The sequence below is a fragment of the Hemiscyllium ocellatum genome, chromosome 37 (assembly GCF_020745735.1).
Source record: "Hemiscyllium ocellatum isolate sHemOce1 chromosome 37, sHemOce1.pat.X.cur, whole genome shotgun sequence".
In the NCBI taxonomy this organism is placed as follows: Eukaryota; Metazoa; Chordata; class Chondrichthyes; order Orectolobiformes; family Hemiscylliidae; genus Hemiscyllium; species Hemiscyllium ocellatum.
The window spans coordinates 678,394-695,409 of record NC_083437.1 but is presented as its reverse complement, the minus strand read 5'-3'; the positions used below and the strand labels follow the sequence as shown (position 1 = coordinate 695,409).

At 52.7% G+C, this 17,016-nt stretch overlaps 1 protein-coding gene across 1 annotated transcript in view; it reads right to left on the bottom strand.

Moving 5' to 3' along the window:
- LOC132833541 (integrin alpha-X-like) overlaps positions 1–13,479 on the bottom strand; it is a 159,445-nt gene extending 145,966 nt beyond the window's left edge. Inside the window, exon 1 of the mRNA XM_060851903.1 lies at positions 12,857–13,479. Coding sequence (XP_060707886.1) covers positions 12,857–12,905 — 49 coding nt within the window. The 5' untranslated portion in view covers positions 12,906–13,479. The remainder of the gene's footprint in view (positions 1–12,856) is intronic.
- Positions 13,480–17,016: the final 3,537 nt, after the last annotated feature.

The following is a 17,016-nucleotide window of genomic DNA, read 5'->3' as shown; positions in this document are numbered from 1 at the left end:
ATTGTTTGGGGACTGATACAAGGCTATGGGGAGTGAGACTGTGGGGTAGTGGGATTAGTTTGGGGATTCATACAGGGCTATGGGGTGTACCCGGGGGTCAGTGGGATTAGTTTGGGGATCGATACAGGGCTATGGGGTGAGAGAGTGTGGAAGTTGGATTAGTTTTGGGACTGATACAGGGCTATGGGGAGAGATCAGGGGACAGTGGGATTAGTTTGGGGACTGATACAGGGCTATAGGGAGAGAGTGGGGACAGTGGGATTAGTTTGGGAACAGATATAGGGCAATGGGGAGAGAGCGTGGGATGTGGGATTTGTATGGGGACTCATACAGGGCTATGGGGAGAGAGAGCGAGGGACAGTGGGATTAGTTTGGGGCTGATACAGGGCTATGGGGAGAGAGAGCGGGGCAGTGGGATTCGTTTGGGGATGGATACATGGCTTTGGGGGGAGAGAGCTGGCGCAGTGGGATTAGTTTGGGGACTAATACAGAGCCATGGGGAGATAGAGCGAAGACAGTGGGATTAGTTTGGGGCCTGATACAGGGCTATGGGGAGAGCGCGGTGACAGTGGGATTAGTTTGGGGATTGATACAGGGCTATGGGGAGAGAGCGAGGGGCAGTGCGATTAATTTGGGGACTGATGCAGGGCTATGGAGAGAGAGCGAGGACCGTGGGATTAGTTTGGGGACTGATGCAGGGCTACGGGGAGAGACCGGGGCCAGTGGGATTTGTTTGGGGACATATACAGAGCAATGGGGAGAGAGCGGGGACCGTGGGATTAGTTTGGGGACTGACACAGGGCTATGGGGAGTGAGCGGGAGCAGTGGGATTAGTTTGGGGACTGATTCAGGGCTTTGGGGTGGGAGCGGGGGATGTGGGATTAGTTTGGGGACTGATACAGGGCTATGGGGAGAGAACGGGGGATGTGGGATTAGTTTGGAGAGTGATACAGGGCTATGGGGAGAAGACGGGACAGTGGGATAAGTTTGGGGACTGATAGAGGGCTATGGGGAGAGTTCGGGGAAAGTGGGATTAGTTTGGGGATTGATACAGTGCTATGGGGAGGGAGCGGGGGCAGTGGAATTATTTTGGAGACTGATACAGGTCTATGGGTAGTGGGAGTGTGGGGTAGTGAGATTAGTTTGGGGATTGATACAGGGCTATTGGGAGAGAGAGCGTGGCAGTGGGATTTGTTTGGGGACTTTTACAGAGCTATGGGGAGAGAGCGGGGGCTGTGGGATTAGTTTGGAGACTGATACAGGGCGATGGGGAGAGAACGGGGACAGTTGGATTAGTTTGGGAACTGATACAGTGCTAGGGGAGAGAGCGGGGGCAGTGGGATTAGTTTGGGGTCATATACAGGGCTATGGGGAAAAAGAGTTGGGGCAGTGGGATAAGTTTGGGGATTGAACCAGGGCTATGGGGAGAGAGAGCGGGGCAGAGGAATTAGTTTGGGGATGGATACAGGGCTATAGGGGGAGAGTGGGGACAGTGGGTTTAGTATGAGGTCTGATTCAGGGCTATGGGGAGTGAGCAGGGACAGTGGAATTAGTTTGGGGACTGATACAGGGCTATGGGTAGAGAGTGGAGGGAAGTGGGATTAGTTTGGAGACTGATACCGGCTATGGGGAGAGAGTGGGGACAGTGGGATTAGTTTGGGGACTGATACAGGGCTATGGGGAGAGAGAGGGGGCAGTGGGATTATTTTGGGGACTGATACAGGGCTATGGGGAGAGCGCGGGGCAGTGGAATTAATTTGGGGACTGATACTGGGTTCTGGGGAGTGAGCAAGGACAGTGGGATTAGCTTGGGGACTGATACAGGGCTATGGGGAGAGAGCGGGGGGAAATTGGGATTAGTTTTGGGATTGATACAGGGCTTTGGGGGGAGAGCGGGAGCAGTGGGATTAGTTGGGGACTGATACAGGGCTGTGGGGAGAGAGTGGGATTAGTTTGGGGTCTGATACAGAGCTATGGCGAGAGAGAGCGGGGGCCAGTGAGATTAGTTTGGGGACAGATACAGGGCTATGGGGAGAGAGCGGGGGCAGTGGGATTACTTTGGGGACGGATACAGGGCTATGGGGAGAGAGCGGGGGCAGTGGGATTAGTTTGGGGACTGATATTGGGCTATGGGGAGAGAACGGGGACAGTGGGATTAGTTTGTGGACTGATACAGGGCTATAGGGAGAGCGCAGTGATAGTCGGAATTGTTTGGGGACTGATACAAGGCTATGGGGAGTGAGACTGTGGGGTAGTGGGATTAGTTTGGGGATTCATACAGGGCTATGGGGTGTACCCGGGGGTCAGTGGGATTAGTTTGGGGATCGATACAGGGCTATGGGGTGAGAGAGTGTGGAAGTTGGATTAGTTTTGGGACTGATACAGGGCTATGGGGAGAGATCAGGGGACAGTGGGATTAGTTTGGGGACTGATACAGGGCTATAGGGAGAGAGTGGGGACAGTGGGATTAGTTTGGGAACAGATATAGGGCAATGGGGAGAGAGCGTGGGATGTGGGATTTGTATGGGGACTCATACAGGGCTATGGGGAGAGAGAGCGAGGGACAGTGGGATTAGTTTGGGGCTGATACAGGGCTATGGGGAGAGAGAGCGGGGCAGTGGGATTCGTTTGGGGATGGATACATGGCTTTGGGGGGAGAGAGCTGGCGCAGTGGGATTAGTTTGGGGACTAATACAGAGCCATGGGGAGATAGAGCGAAGACAGTGGGATTAGTTTGGGGCCTGATACAGGGCTATGGGGAGAGCGCGGTGACAGTGGGATTAGTTTGGGGATTGATACAGGGCTATGGGGAGAGAGCGAGGGGCAGTGCGATTAATTTGGGGACTGATGCAGGGCTATGGAGAGAGAGCGAGGACCGTGGGATTAGTTTGGGGACTGATGCAGGGCTACGGGGAGAGACCGGGGCCAGTGGGATTTGTTTGGGGACATATACAGAGCAATGGGGAGAGAGCGGGGACCGTGGGATTAGTTTGGGGACTGATACAGGGCTTTGGGGAGGGAGCCGGGGATGTGGGATTAGTTTGGGGACTGATACAGGGTTATGGGGAGACAGCGGGGACAGTGGGATTAGTTTGGGGACTGATACAGTGCTATGGGGAGGGAGCGGGGGCAGTGGAATTATTTTAGGGACTGATACAGTGGTATGGGGAGAGCGGGGACAGTGGGATTAGTTTGGAGACTCATACAGGGCTGTGGGGAGAGAGAGCAAGGGGCAGTGGGATTAGTTTGGGGCTGATACAGGGCTATGGGGAGAGAGCGGGGACCCTGGGATTAGTTTGGGGATGGATACCGGGCTATGGGGCGAGACACTGGGCGCATTGGGATAAGTTTCGGGACTGATAAAGGGCTTTGGGGGGTTAGTGGGATAGTGGGATCAGTTTGCAGACTGATACAGGGCTATGGGGAGAGAGCGGGGGATGTGGGATTAGTTTGGGGACTGATGCCGGGCTATGAGGAGAGCGGGGGCAGAAGGAATAGTTTGGGGATTGATGCAGGGCTATGGGTGAGAGCAGCTGGTTTAGGTGGGGACTGATACAGGGTTATGGGGAGACAGAGCGGGATCAGTGAGGTTAATTTGGGGACTGATACAGGTCTATGGGGATAAGACAGGGCAGTGGGATAAGTTTGGGGACTGATACAGGGCTATGGGTAGTGAGAGTGTGGGGTAGTGGGATTAGTTTGGGGATTGATACAGGGCTATGAGGAGAGAGCGGGGGCAGTGGGATTAGTTTGGGAACTGATACAGTGCTAGGGGAGAGACCGGGGGCAGTGGGATTAGTTTGGGGACTTATGCAGGGCTATGGGGAGAGAGCGAGGACCGTGGGATTAGTTTGGGGACTGATGCAGGGCTACGGGGAGAGATCGGGGGATTTGGGATTAGTTTGGGAACAGATATAGGGCGATGTGGAGGGAGCGCGGGATGTGGGATTTGTATGGGGACTCATACAGGGCTGTGGGGAGAGAGAGCGAGTGGCAGTGGGATTTGTTTGGTGACTGATACAGGGCTATGGGGGCGAGAGCGGGGCAGTGGGATTAGTTTGGGGACTGATACAGGGCTAGGGGAGAGACCGGGGGCAGTGGAATTAGTTTGGGGGCTGATACAGGGCTACGGGGAGAGACCGGGGACAATTGGATTAGTTTGGGAACTGACACAGGGCTATGGGGAGTGAGCGGGAGCAGTGGGATTAGTTTGGGGACTGATTCAGGGCTTTGGGGTGGGAGCGGGGGATGTGGGATTAGTTTGGGGACTGATACAGGGCTATGGGGAGAGAACGGGGGATGTGGGATTAGTTTGGAGACTGATACAGGGCTATGGGGAGAAGACGGGACAGTGGGATAAGTTTGGGGACTGATAGAGGGCTATGGGGAGAGTTCGGGGAAAGTGGGATTAGTTTGGGGATTGATACAGTGCTATGGGGAGGGAGCGGGGGCAGTGGAATTATTTTGGAGACTGATACAGGGCTATGGGTAGTGGGAGTGTGGGGTAGTGAGATTAGTTTGGGGATTGATACAGGGCTATTGGGAGAGAGAGCGTGGCAGTGGGATTTGTTTGGGGACTTTTACAGAGCTATGGGGAGAGAGCGGGGGCTGTGGGATTAGTTTGGAGACTGATACAGGGCGATGGGGAGAGAACGGGGACAGTTGGATTAGTTTGGGAACTGATACAGTGCTAGGGGAGAGAGCGGGGGCAGTGGGATTAGTTTGGGGTCATATACAGGGCTATGGGGAAAAAGAGTTGGGGCAGTGGGATAAGTTTGGGGATTGAACCAGGGCTATGGGGAGAGAGAGCGGGGCAGAGGAATTAGTTTGGGGATGGATACAGGGCTATAGGGGGAGAGTGGGGACAGTGGGTTTAGTATGAGGTCTGATTCAGGGCTATGGGGAGTGAGCAGGGACAGTGGAATTAGTTTGGGGACTGATACAGGGCTATGGGTAGAGAGTGGAGGGAAGTGGGATTAGTTTGGAGACTGATACCGGCTATGGGGAGAGAGTGGGGACAGTGGGATTAGTTTGGGGATTAATACAGGACTATGGGGAAGAGAGCGGGGACAGTGGGATTAGTTCGGGAACAGATATAGTGCTTTGGGGAGAGAGCAGGTGGGCTGTGGGATTAGATTGGGGACTGATACAGGTCTATGGGGAGAGTGCGGTGACAGTGGGTTTAGAATGGGGTCTGATTCACGGCTATGGGGAGTGAGCAGGGACAGTGGGATTAGTTTGGGGACTGATACAGTGCTATGGGGACAGAGAGCGTGGCAGTGGGATTATTTTGGGGTCTGATACAGGGCTATGGGGAGAGCGCGGGGACAGTGGGATTAGTTTGGGGACTGATACAGGACTATGGGGAGAGAATGGGGGATGTGGGATTAGTTTGGGGATTGCTACAGGGCTATGGGGTGAGAGAGTTGGCACAGTGGGATTAGTTTGGGGATTGATACAGGGCTATGTGGAGAGAGTGGGGACAGTGGGATTAGTTTGGGGATTGACCCAGGGCTATGGGGAGAGAGAGCGGGGCAGTGGGATTAGTTTGGGGATTGATACAGGGTTATAGGGGGAGAGTGGGGGCTGTGGGATTAGTTTGGGACTGATACAGGTCTATGCAGAGAGTGCGGTGACAGTGGGTTTAGTATGGGGTCTGATTCAGGGCTATGGGGAGAGAGCGGGGACAGTGTAATTAGTTTGGGGACTGATACAGGGCTATGGGGAGTGAGCAAGGAAAGTGGGATTAGTTTGGGGACTGATACAGGGCTATGGGGAGAGCGTGGGGACAGTGGGATTAGTTTGGGGATTGACACAGGGCTATGGGGAGAGCGCGGGGGATGTGGGATTAGTTTGGGGACTGCTACAGGACTACAGGGAGAGAGAGTTGGGGCAGTGGGATTGGTTTGGTGATTGATACAGGGCTATGGGGAGTGCACGGGGGCAGTGGGATTATGTTGGGGTCTGATACAGGGCTTTGAGGAGAGAGAGCGGGGCATTGGGATTAGTTTGGGGTCTGATTCCGGGCTATGGGGATTGAGCGGGGGCAGTGTAATTAGTTTGGGGACTGATACAGGGCTATGGGGAGAGAGCGGGGGCATGTGGGATTAGTTTGGGGACTGATACAGGGCTATGGGGAGAGAGAGGGGGCAGTGGGATTATTTTGGGGACTGATACAGGGCTATGGGGAGAGAAAGGGGGCAGTGGGATTAGTTTGGGGACTGATACAGGGCTATGGGGAGAGAGAGGGGGCAGTGGGATTATTTTGGGGACTGATACAGGGCTATGGGGAGAGCGCGGGGCAGTGGAATTAATTTGGGGACTGATACTGGGTTCTGGGGAGTGAGCAAGGATAGTGGGATTAGCTTGGGGACTGATACAGGGCTATGGGGAGAGAGCGGGGGGACAGTGGGATTAGTTTTGGGATTGATACAGGGCTTTGGGGGGAGAGCGGGAGCAGTGGGATTAGTTGGGGACTGATACAGGGCTGTGGGGAGAGAGTGGGATTAGTTTGGGGTCTGATACAGAGCTATGGCGAGAGAGAGCGGGGGCCAGTGAGATTAGTTTGGGGACGGATACAGGGCTATGGGGAGAGAGCGGGGGCAGTGGGATTACTTTGGGGACGGATACAGGGCTATGGGGAGAGAGCGGGGGCAGTGGGATTAGTTTGGGGACGGATACAGGGCTATGGGGAGAGAGCGGGGGGAAGTGGGATTAGTTTGGGGACTGATACAGGGCTCTGGGGAGAGCGGGGTCCGTGGAATTAGTTTGGGGACTGATACAGGGCTATGGGGAGAGAACGGGGGGCAGTGGGATTATTTTTGGGACTGATACAGGGCTATGGGAAGAGAGAGTTGGGGCAGTGGGATTAGTTTGGGGACTGATACAGTGCTATGGGGAGTGAGAGCGGGGACAGTGGTATTAGTTTGGGAACAGAAATAGTGCTATGGGGAGAGAGCGCATGGGCTGTGGGATTAGTTTGGGGGCTGTGGGATTAGTTTGGGGACTGATACAGGTCTATGGGGAGAGTGCGGTGACATTGGGTTTAGTATGGTGTCTGATTCAGGGCTATGGGGAGTGAGCGGGGACAGTGGGATTAGTTTGGGGACTGATGCAGTGCTATGGGGACAGAGAGCGTGGCAGTGGGATTAGTTTGGGACTGATACTGGGCTCTGGGGAGTGAGCAAGGACAGTGGGATTACCTTGGGAACTGATACAGTGCTATGGGTAGAGAGCGGGGGGAAGTTGGATTAGTTTTGGGATTGATCCAGGGCTATGGGGAGAGCGCGGGAGATGTGGGATTAGTTTGGCGACTGCTACAGGGCTACAGGCAGAGAGAGTTGGGGCCGTGGGATTGGTTTGGGGACTGATACAGGGCAATGGGGAGAGAGCGGGGGAGAGTGGGATTAGTTTGAGAACTGATACAAAGATATTGAGAGAGAGTGGCGACAGTGGGATTAGTTTGGGGATTGCTACAGGGCTATGGGGAGAGAGTTGGGGCAGTGGGATTAGTTTGGTAGTCGATACAGGGCTATGGGGAGAGAGCGGAGGAAAGTGGGATAAGTTTGGGGATGGATACAGGGTTATAGGGAGAGAGTGGGGGCTGTGGGATTAGTTGGGACTGATACAGGTCTATGGGGAGAATGCGGTATCAGTCAGTTTAGTATGGGGTCTAATTCAGGGCTATGGGGAGTGAGCGGGGACAGTGGAATTAGTTTGTGGACTGATACAGGGCTATGGGGAGAGAGAGCGTGGCAGTGGGATTAGTTTGGGGACTGATACAGGGCTATGGGGAGTGAGCAAGGAAAGTGGGATTAGTTTGGGGACTGATACAGGGCTATGGGTAGAGAGCGGGGGGAAGTGGGATTAGTTTGGGGACTGATACAGGGCTATGGAGAGAGCGCGGGGGATGTGGGATTAGTTTGGGGACTGCTACAGGGCTACAGGGAGAGAGAGTTGGGGCAGTGGGATTGGTTTGGGGACTGATACAGGGCTATGGGGAGAGCGTGGGGAAGTGGGATTAGTTTTGGAATTGATACAGGGCTATGGGGAGAGCGCGGGGACAGTGGGATTCGTTTTCGGATTGATACAGGGCTTTGGGGAGAGAACGGGGACAGTGGGATTAGTTCGGGAACAGATATAGTGCTTTGGGGAGAGCAGGTGGGCTGTGGGATTAGTTTGGGGACTGATACTGGGCTTTGGGTAGAGAGCAGGCGCAGTGGGATTATTTTGTGGTCTGATACAGGGCTATGGGAAGTGAGCGGGGACAGTGGGATTAGTTTGGGGACTGATACAGTGCTATGGGGAGAGAACGGGTGATGTGGGATTAGTTTGGGGATTGCTACAGGGCTATGGGGAGAGAGTTGGGGCAGTGGGATTAGTTTGGGGGTCGATACAGGACTATGGGGAGAGAGCGGAGGAAAGTGGGATAAGTTTGGGGATGGATACAGGGTTATAGGGAGAGAGTGGGGGCTGTGGGATTAGTTGGGACTGATACAGGTCTATGGGGAGAGTGCGGTGACAGTCAGTTTAAATGGGGTCTGATTCAGGGCTATGGGGAGAGAGCGGGGACAGTGGGATTAGTTTGGGGACTGATACAGTGCTATCGGGACAGAGAGCGTGACAGTGGGATTATTTTGGGGACTGATACTGGGCTCCGGGTAGAGAGCGGGGGACAGTGGGATTATTTTGTGGTCTGATACAGGGCTATGGGGAGAGCGCGAGGGCAGTGGGATTAGTTTGGGGACTGATACAGGACTATGGGGAGAGAGTGGGGGATGTGGGATTAGTTTGGGGATTGCTACAGGGCTATGGGGTGAGAGAGTTGGCGCAGTGGGATTAGTTTGGGGATTGCTACAGGGCTATGGGGAGAGAGTTGGGGCAGTGGGATTAGTTTGGTAGTCGATACAGGGCTATGGGGAGAGAGCGGAGGAAAGTGGGATAAGTTTGGGGATGGATACAGGGTTATAGGGAGAGAGTGGGGGCTGTGGGATTAGTTGGGACTGATACAGGTCTATGGGGAGAATGCGGTATCAGTCAGTTTAGTATGGGGTCTAATTCAGGGCTATGGGGAGTGAGCGGGGACAGTGGAATTAGTTTGGGGACTGATACAGGGCTATGGGTAGAGAGCGGGGGGAAGTGGGATTAGTTTGGGGACTGATACAGGGCTATGGGTAGAGAGCGGGGGGAAGTGGGATTAGTTTGGGGACTGATACAGGGATATGGAGAGAACGCGGGGGATGTGGGATTAGTTTGGGGACTGCTACAGGGCTACAGGGAGAGAGAGTTGGGGCAGTGGGATTGGTTTGGGGACTGATACAGGGCTATGGGGAGAGCGTGGGGAAGTGGGATTAGTTTTGGGATTGATACAGGGCTGTGGGGAGAGCGCGGGGACAGTGGGATTCGTTTTCGGATTGATACAGGGCTTTGGGGAGAGAACGGGGACAGTGGGATTAGTTCGGGAACAGATATAGTGCTTTGGGGAGAGCGGGTGGGCTGTGGGATTAGTTTGGGGACTGATACTGGGCTTTGGGTAGAGAGCAGGCGCAGTGGGATTATTTTGTGGTCTGATACAGGGCTATGGGAAGTGAGCGGGGACAGTGGGATTAGTTTGGGGGTCGATACAGGACTATGGGGAGAGAGCGGAGGAAAGTGGGATAAGTTTGGGGATGGATACAGGGTTATAGGGAGAGAGTGGGGGCTGTGGGATTAGTTGGGACTGATACAGGGCTATGGGGAGAGAGCGGGGGGAAATTGGGATTAGTTTTGGGATTGATACAGGGCTTTGGGGGGAGAGCGGGAGCAGTGGGATTAGTTGGGGACTGATACAGGGCTGTGGGGAGAGAGTGGGATTAGTTTGGGGTCTGATACAGAGCTATGGCGAGAGAGAGCGGGGGCCAGTGAGATTAGTTTGGGGACGGATACAGGGCTATGGGGAGAGAGCGGGGGCAGTGGGATTACTTTGGGGACGGATACAGGGCTATGGGGAGAGAGCGGGGGCAGTGGGATTAGTTTGGGGACGGATACAGGGCTATGGGGAGAGAGCGGGGGAAGTGGGATTAGTTTGGGGACTGATACAGGGCTCTGGGGAGAGCGGGGTCCGTGGAATTAGTTTGGGGACTGATACAGGGCTATGGGGAGAGAACGGGGGGCAGTGGGATTATTTTTGGGACTGATACAGGGCTATGGGAAGAGAGAGTTGGGGCAGTGGGATTAGTTTGGGGACTGATACAGTGCTATGGGGAGTGAGAGCGGGGACAGTGGTATTAGTTTGGGAACAGAAATAGTGCTATGGGGAGAGAGCGCGTGGGCTGTGGGATTAGTTTGGGGGCTGTGGGATTAGTTTGGGGACTGATACAGGTCTATGGGGAGAGTGCGGTGACATTGGGTTTAGTATGGTGTCTGATTCAGGGCTATGGGGAGTGAGCGGGGACAGTGGGATTAGTTTGGGGACTGATGCAGTGCTATGGGGACAGAGAGCGTGGCAGTGGGATTAGTTTGGGACTGATACTGGGCTCTGGGGAGTGAGCAAGGACAGTGGGATTACCTTGGGAACTGATACAGTGCTATGGGTAGAGAGCGGGGGGAAGTTGGATTAGTTTTGGGATTGATCCAGGGCTATGGGGAGAGCGCGGGAGATGTGGGATTAGTTTGGCGACTGCTACAGGGCTACAGGCAGAGAGAGTTGGGGCCGTGGGATTGGTTTGGGGACTGATACAGGGCAATGGGGAGAGAGCGGGGGACAGTGGGATTTGTTTGGGGGTCGATAAGGGATAAAGGGAGAGAGAGCGGGGGAGAGTGGGATTAGTTTGAGAACTGATACAAAGATATTGAGAGAGAGTGGCGACAGTGGGATTAGTTTGGGGATTGCTACAGGGCTATGGGGAGAGAGTTGGGGCAGTGGGATTAGTTTGGTAGTCGATACAGGGCTATGGGGAGAGAGCGGAGGAAAGTGGGATAAGTTTGGGGATGGATACAGGGTTATAGGGAGAGAGTGGGGGCTGTGGGATTAGTTGGGACTGATACAGGTCTATGGGGAGAATGCGGTATCAGTCAGTTTAGTATGGGGTCTAATTCAGGGCTATGGGGAGTGAGCGGGGACAGTGGAATTAGTTTGTGGACTGATACAGGGCTATGGGGAGAGAGAGCGTGGCAGTGGGATTAGTTTGGGGACTGATACAGGGATATGGAGAGAACGCGGGGGATGTGGGATTAGTTTGGGGACTGCTACAGGGCTACAGGGAGAGAGAGTTGGGGCAGTGGGATTGGTTTGGGGACTGATACAGGGCTATGGGGAGAGCGTGGGGAAGTGGGATTAGTTTTGGGATTGATACAGGGCTGTGGGGAGAGCGCGGGGACAGTGGGATTCGTTTTCGGATTGATACAGGGCTTTGGGGAGAGAACGGGGACAGTGGGATTAGTTCGGGAACAGATATAGTGCTTTGGGGAGAGCGGGTGGGCTGTGGGAATAGTTTGGGGACTGATACTGGGCTTTGGGTAGAGAGCAGGCGCAGTGGGATTATTTTGTGGTCTGATACAGGGCTATGGGAAGTGAGCGGGGACAGTGGGATTAGTTTGGGGGTCGATACAGGACTATGGGGAGAGAGCGGAGGAAAGTGGGATAAGTTTGGGGATGGATACAGGGTTATAGGGAGAGAGTGGGGGCTGTGGGATTAGTTGGGACTGATACAGGTCTATGGGGAGAGTGCGGTGACAGTCAGTTTAAATGGGGTCTGATTCAGGGCTATGGGGAGAGAGCGGGGACAGTGGGATTAGTTTGGGGACTGATACAGGGCTATGGGGACAGAGAGCATGTCAGTGGGATTAGTTTGGGGACTGATATTGGGCTCTGGGGAGTGAGCAAGCAAAGTGGGATTAGCTTGGGGACTGCTACAGGGCTATGGGTAGAGAGCGGGGGTAAGTGGGATTAGTTTGGGGACTGATACAGTGCTATGGGGAGAGAACGGGGGCAGTGGGATTAGCTTGGGGACTGATACAGGGCTATGGGGAGAGAGCGGGTGATGTGGGATTAATTTCAGGACTGCTACAGGGCTATAGGGAGAGAGAGTTGGGGCAGTGGGATTAATTTGGGGATTGATACAGGGCTATGGGGAGAGTGCGGGGACAGTGGGATTATTTTGGGGACTGATACAGGGCTGTGGAGAGAGAGTGTGATTAGTTTGGGCACGGATACAGGGCTATGGGTGAGTGCACGGGCATGGGTATTAGGTCGGGACTGATACAGGGCTATGGGTCGAGAGCGGGGGCAGTGGGATTAGTTTGGGGATTGACCCAGGGCTATGGAGAGATAGCGGGGGCAGTGGGATTAGTTTGGGGATTGACCCAGGGCTATGGAGAGATAGCGGGGGCAGTGGGATTAGTTTGGGAATTGACCCAGGGCTATGGGGACAGAGAACGTGGCAGTGGGATTAGTTTGGGGACTAATACAGGGCTATGGGGAGTGAGCGTGGCAGTGGGATTAGTTTGGGGACTAATACAGGGCTGTGCGGACAGAATGGGGGGAAGTGGAATTAGTTTGGGGACTGCTACAGGGCTACAGGGAGAGAAAGTGGGGTCAGTGGGATTAGTTTGGGGAATGACTCCGGAAAATGAAGGGTGCAGATATGTTGAACATGTCGGTGAGTTATGGATCCTGACCTTGTTTGGAGGTGCACTGAGGGAGACTGTGTGTATGTATCTCTCTCTATCACCTCCTGGGTCTTTCGGTCGCAGGAATAGATCTCTTGTTCATTTGAGTGCAGGAGCACTCGACATTAATGCCAGAGAACAACCCCTTTCCCACCGTCTCTGTCTGAAGGACAACCTCACCGTTGAAGAGCAGGGAGGAGTTACTTACCCCAGGATAGGCAGAGGGTGACTGTCAGTAGCCCCTTCAGTTCCCACATTGTTGAAATCGACCCCCCCCGATGCTCACACACACACACAGACACTCACAGACACACAGAGAGTGCGGGCAGTCTGCCTGAAGGAAGAGACTTCCTCATTTCACTCAGCGATGGTGCAACACTGAGAGTGTATCTGAACATCCTGACTGTTAAACCCCGACTCCACAGGGGATTTCCTGTTGTTGGCACTCACACACACACACACTCACACTCACACACACACACTCACACTCACACACACACACACTCACACACATTCACACACACTCTCGCTCACACACACACACTCTCGCTCACACACACACACTCACAAACAAGCACACTCACTCACACACACACACACACATGCACACACTCCACGCTAATACAGACTCACACTTATACACACACTCTCACACACATACACTCACACACTAACAAACACACTCATGCACACACACACTCACACACATACATACACACACTTACACTCACACTCACACACATACATACACACACTTACACTCACACTCACACACTCATACACATTATCTCACATACTCACACACACACTCACACACACACTCACACACACACTCACACACACACTCACACATACACTCACACACACACTCACACACACACACAGACACATTCACACTCACACACACTCACACACACACTCACACACACCCATACGCTCACACTCTCACACACACACTCACGTATTCACGCTCACACACATACTCACACACACATACTCAAACATACACATACACACACACACTCTCACACACACACACACACACACGCTCTTTCACACACACACTCAAACACACATTCGCACACACACACACACTCACACCCACACACCCACACACACACTCACACACTAACACACACACTCTCACTCAGACACACTTACACTCACACACTCTCTCTCACACACACTCACACACACACTCTCTCTCACACACACTCACACACACACACTCACAACCACACACCCACTCACACACTAACACACACACTCTCACTCAGACACACACACTCTCTCACACACACTCACACACACACACAAACACATACACACTCTCACACACACTGACACACACACAAACACTCACACACACACTCACATACACACAAACACATACACACTCTCACACACACACACACACACTCTCACACACACACTCACACACATTCACACACACTCTCACACACACACACTCACACACTAACACACACACTCTCACTCAGACACACACATTCAAACACACACTCACACACACTCACACACACACACTCACATACTCACACTCACCTACATACTCACACACACTCACACACACACACACCCGAACACACACACACACCCGAACACACACACACACCCGAACACACACACACTCACACACACACTCACTCAGACACACTCTCACACACACTCACACACTCATACGCTCACACTCTCACACACACACTCAGGTACTCACACTCACATACATACTCACACACACTCACACACACTCACACCCGAACACACACACACTCACACACACACTCACACACACATACACTCTCAAACTCTCACACAATCACACACACACTTTCACACTCACACTCATATACACTCACACACACTGACACGCACACACTCTCACACCCACACACACATTCACACACTCACACACACACTCACACACACCCACACACACACTCACACACTAACACACACACTCTCACTCAGACACACTTACACTCACACACTCTCACAAACACACACTCACACACACACTCTCTCTCACACACACTCACACACACACACTCACAACCACACACCCACTCACACACTCACACACTCACACACTAACACACACACTCTCACTCAGACACACACACTCTCTCACACACACTCACACACACACACAAACACATACACACTCTCACACACACTGACACACACACAAACACTCACACACACACTCACATACACACAAACACATACACACTCTCACACACTCACACACACACTCTCACACACACACTCACACACATTCACACACACACTCTCACACACACACTCACACACATTCACACACACTCTCACACTGACACACACACACACACACTCACACACTCACACACTAACACACACACTCTCACTCAGACACACACATTCAAACACACACTCACACACACTCACACACACCCATACGCTCACACTCTCACACACACACTCACATACTCACACTCACACACACACACACCCGAACACACACACACTCACACACACACTCACACACACATACACTCTCAAACTCTCACACAATCACACACACACTTTCACACTCACACTCATATACACTCACACACACTGACACGCACACACTCTCACACCCACACACACATTCACACACACTCTCACACACACTCTCACACACACTCACTGACACAGACACTCACACACTTCTGTGAACTCTTGACCCCTTCGCTGCAGGAGCATAACATGCTGTTTCATGATCCCACTTCCCAAATTCCCCAGCAAGTTCTTTCTTCTGCTCTCTCTGTTCCGTTCTGATTCATTATCTGGAGAATTACATCCACATCAAGTGTCATCTGAGGCCCATGAGTAACCTTCTTCTCCCAGACACACCATCTGACAGGCACATGGTGTGAGAGACAGTAACCTGACAGGCTCAGGGAGATTAGCCCAAAGTGACCACCCGGAGTTCAGCAGAAGGGCAAAGGAGTGTGTGTGTGTGTGTGTGTGTGTGTGTGTGTGTGTGTGTGTGTGTGTGTGTGTGTGTGTGTGTGTGTATACTGGTGAGTTTGTGCGCATATACCGGTGAGCGTGTGTGTAAATACCGGTGCGCGTGTGTGTGTGTATCCTGGTGTGTGAGTGTGTATATACTGGTGAGAGTGTGTGTATATGCCAGTGAGAGAGTGTGTATATGCCGGCATGTGTGTGTGTGTGTGTATATATACCCATGGGTGTGCGTGTATATAACTGTGAGTGTGTGTGTGTGTTTATTCCGGTGAGTGTGTGTCTGCGTGTGTGTATATACTGGTGCTTGTGTGTGTGTGTGTTTATATTCTGGTGAGTGTGTGTGTGTAGATACAGGTCAGTGTGTGTGCATATACCAGTGAGTTTGTGTGTACATACCGGTGAGTGTATGTGTACTGGGGAGTGTGTATATACCAGTGAGTGAGTGTGTATATATATCAGTGTGTGTGTGTGTGAATATATTGGTGTGTGTGTGTATGTGTGTGTGTGTGTGTGTATATCCTGGTGAGTGTGTGTGTGTGTGTGTGTGTGTGTAGATACCGGTCAGTGTGTGTGCATATACCAGTGAGTTTGTGTGTATATACTGGTGAGTGTATGTGTGTGTGTATATACCAGTGAGTGAGTGTGTATAAATACCAGTGTGTGTGTGTGAATATATTGGTGTATGTGTGTGTGTGTGTATATACCGGTGAGTGTGTGTATATACCGGTGTGTGAGTGTGTGTGTGTATATGTGTGTTTGCATGTGTGAGTGTATATATACCGGTGAGAGTGTGTGTATGTATATCCTGGTGAGTATGTGTGTATATACCGGTGAGAGAATGTGGATTTACCGGTCAGTGTGTGTGTGTGTATGTGTGTGTGTGTGTGTGTGTGTGTGTGTATATACCGGTGAGTGTGAGTGTGTGTGTGTATATACTGGGCAGTGTGTGTATATATACTGGTGAGAGTGATTAGATTAGATTTACAGTGTGGAAACAGGCCCTTCGACCCAACAAGTCCACACCGACCCGCCAAAGCGAAACCCACCCATACCCCTACATTTACCCCTTACCTAACACTACGGGCAATTTAGCATGGCCAATTCACCTGACCCGCACATCTTTGTGACTGTGGGAGGAAACTGGAGCACCCGGAGGAAACCCACGCTGACACGGGGAGAACGTGCAAACTCCACACAGTCAGTCGCCTGAGTCGGGAATTGAACCCGGGTCTTCAAGTGCTGTGAGGCAGCAGTGCTAACCACTGTGCCACCGTGCTGCCCAGTGTGTGTAGCTACTGGTGAGTGTGTGTGTGTATATATACCGGTGAGTGTGCGTGTGTGTGTATACTGGTGTGTGTG